Here is a 10514-nt window from a genome sequence, read left to right as displayed (position 1 = left end):
AATGAAACATGCAAACTCTCTGTAAATATTGCATTTTCAAACAGAACAAAGAAACAATCATTCAGCAGTGTAATTTTTAACTTACCCGTTGCCCACAGATTCCCCCTGGGATTCACCTTGAGCTTTGAAACTTTATTTCTCAGCTCAGTCAAATCAAGAGTCATTGAAGTTGTCAAAGCAATGTATGAGATAAGGATGAAAGAAGACAGGAGTCCTCCCCTGCACATCTTTGTCACAGTGCCTTTCATTTCTCAGATGTGCTTCCAATTAATTTGGAGCTGGTCAATTAAAAGAAATCTCTTCTGTTACTTTGGGTACAGGCAGTTATACTGAGACAGGATCGGCTTAATATTCTAATGGGATGAAGTCATCCATCTGTGGTTGTTGCTTATTGGATGCATGATGCACATTAGAGTGCCTTGTGCCTTTCTGACTTGCTGTGACGATTTTAAGCACGTGACCTCGTCGCAAAACTACTGATTATCACACCCCGATTACATTAAATTCTTTCAACCCAGCAGGTCTGTAATGAAAGACAAGACAGAGCAGATCTGTAATTAAATGCACCAATTTATTTGTAAGTACTTTAATGTAACAGCAAGGCACGTAGGCCACTGCATGCTGAACAGATGAAATGGCTTAAGAAATGCTGTAAATCCAAGTTTAATTGGCTACTGTAGGTACACAAATTCTTAACCAAGTCCTCACTGTACACAGTATCAAAAAGTACAAATATCTTTCGACAAGCATTACAAAAAGACAAACAGTGAACAAGTAATTCCTCTCAGCCCCTGCAGGTAAGCAGCTGCAGTGTGGTGATTCGAGGGCTTACAGAGAATCAAAGAGCTCACACAGCACTTTCATAGAAAAGTTCACTTGTCAGTTGAGTCAATATGACCATAAAAAGACTTAATGTCATTCCCAAAATAATTTATAAAATTTATTAATGTGGGATAATACATTTTTAAAACTAATTTTTTTACATTGCACTGAGATTAACTGCAACTTCTCGAAGCCTTTCGACGTTTAACAATCACTGCCATTTACCACGGAGGTAGGAACTGTCACGTAGTCAATACAAAACGAGGTGTCGCTTCACATATCAGAGCCTGCAACCGAAAAGTATCCCCCTTTTGCCAAGTGCTAATCTAAGATATTTTTTTATTTTAAGTCACTGCATTCCCATTCACGTTCCCAGGTGCTGATTCATAAAACATTAACTCTGACATGCTGATGAATTTCACTCTCACACCTTCTCTGGATCATCCTCAACAAATGTACCCTGATTTGACGTAACATTGACCGTTCACTTGCTGGAAAAAAAAAAACCCAAAAAAACAAAACCAAAAAAAACCAAAACACTTCTGGCAATTTGAGGTATTTTCAATACAGCAATACTGCTGCAGAACACATGTAATACCTCTTTGTTTCTCCCAAACACGTGAAAGAACACCCCCAAAACAGACAGTATAAAAATTGTTTTTTTTTTTTAAAAAAAAGGCCAAACCATGAACTTTTAATTACTGCTTTTACATGAACAATCAATTATACTGTGTTTCGTAAAAAATAAAAACCTACTAATATTAAAAAAGCAGCCTGAATCATTCAGGATTTAGTGTGAGGCATTAAATAATTTGAAACAATACCTGAAACTCCACCAATACACTGTTACAATAATCAATACCAGACCGTAAAACAAACACACATTCCTGAGTCTCCTGCCAGGGTGGATGGAAAATGTTAAGCAAAAAATTTTGACGAAAAAAGAAAAAAACAGAAGGGGGAAATGTTTAACCGTAGTATGAGTGATGAGTGCAGTTATATGTGAAAGGCAAGATTAATATATTACCAACATACAAGGTTAAATTAAAAAACAAAAAAATAATATGAAAATATTTGTTCTGTATTAAATATATGTATCTGCTGGAATATACTGCACCGCCTCTAAATAGGTTGTCCAAATTAAAGGCATTACATCTTTGTACCACCTGCCTAAAAACATCAAGCATCCCTTATGACTTTCACATGAAAACTGAGGATATTAAAGCAGCTTTAAACAGGAGCTGAGGTGGCTCTCACTGCTGGAGAGAGACTGCTTGTGTCTGAGAGTGAGTGCTCAGATTTAAGTTAAAGTCTGTGCTCGTGGAGCAGTGCGGACTTTCTTGCTCTCCGGCCGGTGAGGGATCAGATTTGTTTAGCTGGTGAAACAAATCGTTTTCCTCATCAGATTCTGCTGATCCAGCCAGCTGATTATCCTGCTCCTTCTCTTTAATATCTCCCTCTACTTTTTTCTCCTCTTCCTCTGGATCTTTGACTTTGTGTACGATGAAAAGATGTCTATTGAGAGACAGCACGGACGTGAAACACAGGCCACAGTGAAGGCACTGAGGAGTGTTCTCGTCGGTTTTATGCTGAGGTATATGCTGCTGGAACTCTGTGCTGTTGTCTGTGACGAAGCCACACTTCGAACAGCGGAACTGAGTTTTCAGACGCTTAGCTGAAGGAGCCTCGAGACTACCTGCAGGATCCTGAACCTCCATCTGTGTGCCCACATCAGGTGTTGCTGATACAAGCCTCTGGAAATCACAAGTTATGCAGTTTAGACCAGTGAGCAGATTGGAAGCATTTATGTTTGTGTTGAGAAATAATAAATTGCTACCTTGTCCAAAGCATTTTTGTCTACTTGGATGGGCATTTTTGGCATTTGGCTAAGATCAGGATTTTTTATTCCATGCATAAGGCTGATGTGGTTCTTCAACATCACACTTGACGTGAATATTGTCTTCTTGTCCATGCAATACCTAACAAACAGGGATGGAGCAACAATTAAAAACTGCTTTGTGGCCAAAGTTACTATTATTATTTATACATTTTCAAAATCTTACCAACAGGTATAAGTCCTCTTTTTCCCATCATGATCATTGCGAATGTGTCGTCTCAGACTGATTGCAGTGTTGAAAGACAACACACAGTGTCGACAGGGATACTTCTTCACGGACTGTTGACAAAAAAATAAAAATAAATAATTTGTAGGAATGACAAGATGAGCTTAAGTGAATTATTTAAGCATCAGCCTTGAAACAGACAATTTTGGATCTAACTGGGAATTCAAACCAGAATAAAAATGCATCTTGCTTATACTGGTTGACCTAAAAACTCTGACTTAGAGGTACAGGACTCATTTCCGCCCTACTGCTCGTTGGCTACTCACAGCTGTGAAATACTACTGGTCCAACTAATAGTATTTCCCAAACACGTACTCAACTAAGTATTTTTTTACTGGTTCAATTACTTTATTTCCATTACGCACAAAAACAAAATATGTTCATAATAAACATAATAAACCTCACCCACCCCTTCTATTTTTTTATTTTTATTTAACTTGAGTCACAGTTTACAGCACAGGGGACTCTCATCACTTCTGTTATTTTTATCTACTATATTTTTATTTTATTCTGTATTTCATTCTAACAGAACAAACTAGGAAAAAGTGTTTGCTTTGAGAACGTTATTGTTTCAGTTTCTTGAGCTGGAAATTCTGTGCTATTTTGGTGTAGTGATGAAAGCTCTACAGCTTTCTCCATGATCCATCTCGAGCTAAACGTGTTGCATAGTAATATGTATAACAGTATGGTAAAATATGTAAAGCAGTATAGTAAAAAGAAAATAAACAAAACAGAGCAGTGTGTATGGGGAATAATTTTGCATTTGTACTCATTTGGTAGCAGGGTAAGACGATTTCTACTCAGTGTGAACTGAGGCCCAATGAGTCTAAAAACTCACTGTGTATCCTGGAGAAAGCAGAGGGCATGGGAAAAAAAGGAGGGTGGTGGTAATTGGCAAGCTGCTCCAGAGTAATACTGTATATTCTACATGACCCAGTTTCAATTCAAAACACAAATTTTACATTCTTAAAAAAATAAAAATAATTGTGTTTATATGGAAAAATGCCAATTCAAGGCATCTAAACCCAGGTACCACAGTTTTAATACAGGAACCCAGACAAGGCTTTACATGATTTACTGATGTTGCTGTCTGAGCGGTCTTCTGTGGCACACTGTCGGTATATCTGTCAAGATTTTAAGACACCAACTCAAGACATAAGAGCGCAACACTCAGTAATGTTTTGCATCAGCAGACGTCAGTGCGGGGTCAGTGCACCCTTACCTTTCCGTGTGTGGTCTTCAAATGGGAAACGTAGGCATCTCGCTCAGTGAACTGCTGCAGGCACTCGTTACATGTCCATCCAGCGGGTTTCACACGATTTAGGATTTTGCTGTCTTGCTCAGATTTCTCTCTAGTAGCAACTGTTTGTTTAATAGGGTAGTGACTCTTCTGTTTTTGGATAGACTGAGACTCCTGGTGCAAGTCAGCATGCTTAGTTTCTTTCTTCTTCTCTGTCTCTTCAATCGTGTTTCCTACATGCACACCCTGCAGAACAGGAAACACAAAATTCACATTATTATGCTCAAACGTATTTACACAGTAACATTTAACTGTTTCTTTGCTGGTGTTTTAACAAAAGAACACTACTGCTGGAGCATAAGTTAATGATTTCCCGTGTTGATTGATCTGTATCAGGTGTATGGTTTTAAAGGTTTAAAAAAAAAAAAAAAACAAACCAAAAAAGTAAACATGATAGGACACAGCACCTTACTTTTACTGGATGCACTTTATAACTCTTCTATGGACTAAGGAACCTTTTTTTCCCCAGATGTCTGACAACTTTAGCACAAATCATTTTAGATAAGAAGTGTGGCCGCAAATATAAACTCCTATAGACATCCTAAACTCCTAAAGGATCACTTGCAGGGAATATATTAAAAAATACTGACAACCATCAGTGCTACACCTCACCAGTGCTTACTGACCACTTTTTATGTCTGAGAGGTAAAAATGATAAACATGTAAAACATCTAAATAAAATGCATATATTTAATTCTAACCTTGAAATGCTGCATTAATAGCAGCTTTTGTGGAAAGACTGAGTTGCATTCTGGACACTTAAATACAGACGTAACACGCTTGCTGGAATTCTGATAGAAATGCTGAAACAGTAGCTGCTTTTTCTTGAACATTTTCTCACAGGAACACTTTAAGATTAACCTGCAAAAAGAAAGCAAAAACTGTTAAAGCAGCCTATGAGGAGAAGCCCACAGTTTTCAACCGTCAGGTCATGAGATGTTAACTTACTCTGGAGTTGTTTTGCTAGTACTGTGTTTATTTTTCAAATGCAGTTCACAGTTGTCGGAGGTCTTGAATGCAACCGGGCAGATGGAGCACTTGTACAAGACCTCACAGTGTTTTTCTTCGATATGAGTCTTTTGTCCTTGAAGGGTCCGGAAAACCATATCACAGTGAAGACATCTGGAAGAAAAGGAAAACATAATTGTTGCAACAGTGCACTGTACACTGTGGGTTTTTTTAAAAAAAAACCTGCATTTCTTGCCAAGTTACTCACTTGTACCAAGCCTTGCGAGCATAGTGCAGGCAGTTTTCCCTGACGTGCTTTTGGATGTCTGCAGAACGACACAGGGAACCACACTCAGGGCAGCAGTAAGGGGACTTATGTGCATGAATGCGTAGGTGAGCTCTGAAACTGCACTTGTTGGGCAGCAGCATTGAGCAACCTTTACAGATCTGGTATTTCACAACAGAACAGAACAAAAAGACAGTTTTGAGTGGAAAACAAACAAACAGTGGTGCCATTAAAAAGGACAAATCTGGTGATAGAGAAAATACATTTGTTTTTATAGAAAACAATCCAATTAACAGCTACAATGAAGTAAGTAATTATACAAAGCAGTATTCTCTCTTTAGCTAGAATAAGCTTACTCATCTGTACCTCAGTAATCAATCAGAAACAGATCAGATAAATTATCTACAAAGTGGCACCAGGCATCGTGTTGCTTCATTATGATAAATCTATGCCCTGAAGCGCACTTTTCTACTTTGATTTGAGTGACTTTTACAGATTAAAAACATTTAAGAGTAAGCACTAATAGGCTTAGATACTTGCTAAATTCTGCAAGGTGGTCTTCTCAAGTGATTTGTTGTCACCCTTATACTTGAAAATGTCAATTAGCTACTCACCAGTTCTTCTGTATCTTCTGACAGCTTCTGGTAATGGCCTGCGAGTGCTTTGTAGTCAGGCAACTGCTTGTTACACTCCAAACAACGGAGTCGATGGCGGATGACGCTTTCCGGATACAAGGGCAGGACAGGCTCACTTTTAGGCAAGACTAATGGCGAGGAGTAAGTGCCCACACTAACCAGTTCACTACTCAGGGGTACAAACATTTTTTCTTCTGCTATGGGCTTCAAATTGAGCTGTGTGCACTGCATCACTGTGCCACCGTTCTTGTGTTCCCTTGCATGAGCCAACAAGGCACACTTGTTAAAAAACACCAAAGTCTTTGCGCAGTGTGTACATCCTACTTCAATGTGGACACTCCTCCTACTGTAATGAAATGCGAGGCTCTTCTCCACCCCAAAGGAGTCCCCACACTCGAGGCAGCAGTATCCATGTGGTGGAAGGTTGATATTGGTTCCCGGAGGTGGGTTCAAGTTTGGCACATATGTAGGCACAGGGTTGGCACTGTTCAACAGTCTGTTTAAAGTTCCCGCAGATGGGTTCGGATTAGACAGGTGGGGATAAGAATTGGCTGTTTTGACCTGATGCACTAATGGGACAGTACTGTACACTGTGGAGGAGAGTGTGCGTTGACTTTGTTGATAGGAGGTGGTTCGTGCAGCTACTGAAGCAGCAACGCTGTGAGGGACAAGGTTTAGACTAGCTAAGTGCATTGCTTTTGGAAGGAAGTTTGTGGTAGTTGCATGGCCTGTAGTGGCTGATACTCTCTTTGGTTTGTGCACTTGATGTGCGGCAGATCTTTTGACTTTAGTATTACGGACTACTGGTGCAGAGCGCATTACACCTGACCTCCGGGAGTTTTCCTCCGACTTCCTGTTTGAAACTTTTGCCGAAGCTGTATTGGCTGCATTACCTTTACTTGGCACCCCAACAACACCATCAGGAGCTTGAGACTGATGTGGAGATGCATTACAGTATGAATCATCACTAATCATACTCTGCGATGGAGAGGATTCGTAGGCAGAATGCACGTCTTCATTTTCTGAATCTGGGAGCACACTGGTGACGGTACGCTTGATCTGCCCAGATGTGGTTTTAATGGTCTTAATCCTGACCTTAGGTATGGCTGGAGGTGAACCAGATACCACTGCAGGGGATGCTTTGCCACTACTGTCACTGCAGATACTCACAGGGCTATCAGGTGGTTTCCTTAATCGTTTTACTGCTTCAAGTGGACTTCTGGGGCTTCGTGGGGATATGGGGACCTTGGGGCTAGCTTTCATGCAGTCACTTTGAACAGCTGGGGATTCTCTGTGATCTGTCTGCTCATTGGGATCTTTTCTAGCATTCAGAGCCACCAGAGCGTCAAGACAAGAGGATAATTTACATGTCTGTGACTTGACATGTGGATAAGGGGCAATAAGGGATAAGGGAACAGTCACTGGTGCTCCTGAATTCCAGTTGGTTTCAGTGAAGTTCTGGTTTCCTAATTGTGGAGGAAATTCACTGTGTAGTCCAGGTGTTTTCTCTGCTTCACTACTACCACAGATGTCAGAAAGCTCCTCGCTTCTACTACTTTCTGCTCCTTTAATCCTCTGTATGCTTTCGTAATTATTAGAGTCCTTGGAAGAGTTATCAAACATGCTAAGGTCCATTCTTTTGGGATTGTGACAGACTGAAGTGTCCAAAACTGAAGCTTCTGGGAAACATAGTCTGTCTTCGTTTGGAAGTATTTCCTCTCTGCTTGATTGGGTGTTTTCATGCTCAGGACTGGAGACTGGACTTAAATCTGAAAGTGCCTGAGGAAACAATGGTGCCTCATCTGGTATAGGTGGCTTTCCAGAAAGCTCACTTGAAGCCTTCCCATTCAATGTGGACACAAATGATTTGGAGAAGCTGGTATTAGTTGTCTCAGCAGAGGTCACAGAAGTGTCTTGTCCCCTAAATCCATTTTGCAATGTTGGTCCCGAGTGAAGTCTATCACTAAATTCTTCAAGTAACTCCTGCCGACTTGTATTTTTCACAATAACACTTACAGCTGGGACATCTGAGGGTGGTATAGCTTGGTTAGTCAGTAAGCTGTCATCCAGACACATCTCTGTGTGTTTCAGCTGACTTTCTGTTTCCTCATGACTCCCCTGGATGGGCTCTTTGGCATCCAATCCAGTGGCATCTGGGATGTCAAAAGCTGCCAGGAGATCATCAAAATCTGGGGTCTTCATGTCACCCATGGCCGTACAGTCTCACAAACCTACAGAAAGACGCAGCTGTGACTTAGCATGAGCATAAAGAACTGTTACAATAAAAAACTAAAAGAGAAAAAAAGCTGTTTTATAAACTGAAGAGTAACTATTTAGCAAATGAGACGCGTCATATGTCAACGCTAGCTTTAGCCAGCAAGCTAAACGTGGGCAACATCTCCAGCGCTAATGCTAAATATGCAATAAAACACGCACAACACAAGCGATTTAACAGATAGCACAAACTTTAAACCCACTCACTGGACAAATTATATGACAGATGCACACAGGAGCCAGCTAACAAGCTAGCTGTAAAATGGAGCTAAGCTAGCGAGTTAGCCCCCATCTTAGCAACATGCTACAGCGTAAATAATTCAGCCAAACGAGTAAAGTCGTCACGTAATGATACACAGGGTGCTCACCATTTGATCCGAGTGTGTTAAACAGCTCTAGTAAACTAGCTACTCAGCCATTTAACTGTCTGCACTAAATATTCGCAGGCTAGGCTGTTTTAATGTTTCATAGCTAGGCTACAAGCTACTAACGTTAACTTCGTTTTCCTTTTCCTCAGTGGGAAATTGAAACCCTCGGCGCTGTCTTACAGACCTGAGGTTGCAGCGGCAGTGACTGCTTTCAACGACAGTACTAAAGGTCCACCAAAATATTTATTCAGGTTCAGGACGGAGTTGCAACTCACAAACGACGAAGCTTCGGTGTTCGGTAAGGTTGGGTAATGCTAACAATATTAAAATTTAATGCAAATAAAAACCTTGAGTCCGGGTGAATGTATAATGAGGCACTAAATCCTACTAATAATATTGAAAATGCAAACAAATAACATTATTATAGGTGTCGGAAAGCTTGTTTCGAATTCCCTAAAGCTCTTGTCTTTGGTTAATGAAAAGTAAACACAGAAATATAGCCTTGTCCTCCTAATTTGGGTGAATTTAAAAGAAAAATTCAAGCCCCAAACGACCCAAAATGCAAAAACAGTGCCTTTCATCAGACACGTCTGCCTGGCAAAGATCTCTCAGCTTCAGGGGATGTGCAAAATACTATGTATGCTCAAAATACCTTTAAATTACGGTTTTGTAAACCGTGATATCTGTATACAGCTATTCATAGACATAAAACTAATCCTATCAGAAATATATAAACATCCCTATAACCACCAATTATCAAGTTCATTTGGCTTCCAGTTATTTGTTAAAGTGTTCATCAGATCCATGCTGTGAAATGTCACAAATCATGCTGTAAACTGGAAGTCATCCCAATATGTCTGTGGTATTAACACTTTATGGGCTAATAATGGGTTTTTGGCTGTAATTAAGATGATAATTTGGTGAGGAGGGTGATCTTCTCTAAAGATCCATGACCTCAGCAGCCTCTGATTTGGGAAACTGCCAGTATTTTAGTGAAGAAGCTATATAAACGTCCTGTAAGACATAACTGAGGGCATTAAAGCTCTACAGCTTCCTTCCCGCAAGTCAAGGTTTCCAGAAGTGACAGCAGTTCGCATTAAATTTATAGGCGCATGCACTTAGTCATCAGCTAACAATAAATAAATAAAGGCTTTATTTAGTGTAAACGTAATAGAAGTAACATGCTATTGATTGTATGCATTTAAGAGATGAAACAAACTTATTTTGCTGGTTTAAAAAAAAAAAGATACTTAAATATAAATTGACAGACTTATCAAACTCAGTTTAATGCTGGATGAAGTAGAGGGCTTCTTATTGAATTAATGGTACATTATTCCCACTCCACTGCCAATCTGAGCTTGCTAGGGAAATTAACATAAAAACAACTCCTCGGGCTGCTGATTCAGTCTATTTAATGTTGCGTCACAAAATCTGTTACTGATCATTAATATCTGTTAATGGATTTCAGGGTGCCAAGCTTTCTAACTGAAGGCAAATGGGCTGCATTTTTAAATATTAATTATTCTTTATCACTTCCTCCAGACAGACTGAGTCCCCACTGAGTGTCACCAAGCATGCACTAACTCTATTTCAAAGGAATCATAATTTTTTATGTGTTAGACAAGATTATATTTAACCAGGTGAAAGCGGAACAAACAGCTGCCACTACACCCAATCGTGAATCATCACCATGAAAGTAAAGTACGGGTTGCGCTGCAATATACTTAATTGACCAGATAACAGCTGCAGCTGAATTCC

The 10514-nt window shown here is 39.9% G+C and overlaps 1 protein-coding gene across 1 annotated transcript; it reads right to left on the bottom strand.

Annotated features, from left to right (window-relative positions):
* Positions 1–552: 552 nt before the first annotated feature.
* On the bottom strand, positions 553–8926 carry znf592 (zinc finger protein 592). Its single transcript, XM_085461809.1, has 9 exons — positions 8757–8926; positions 6094–8345; positions 5462–5640; positions 5194–5367; positions 4947–5106; positions 4168–4431; positions 2886–2998; positions 2660–2801; positions 553–2576 (listed from the first exon to the last, which is right to left on the bottom strand). The coding sequence occupies exons 2-9, from the start codon at positions 8323–8325 to the stop codon at positions 2076–2078; spliced, it is 3765 nt and encodes a 1254-aa protein (XP_085317935.1). The 5' UTR covers positions 8326–8345; positions 8757–8926; the 3' UTR covers positions 553–2075.
* Between the last annotated feature and the right edge of the window lie 1588 nt (positions 8927–10514).

Source organism: Copadichromis virginalis, linkage group LG7, assembly GCF_057382275.1.
Source record: "Copadichromis virginalis isolate Kocher_CV1m ecotype Utaka linkage group LG7, C_Virginalis_male_GT1.1, whole genome shotgun sequence".
Classification (NCBI taxonomy): Eukaryota; Metazoa; Chordata; class Actinopteri; order Cichliformes; family Cichlidae; genus Copadichromis; species Copadichromis virginalis.
This window is presented reverse-complemented; position numbering and strand designations above follow the sequence as displayed.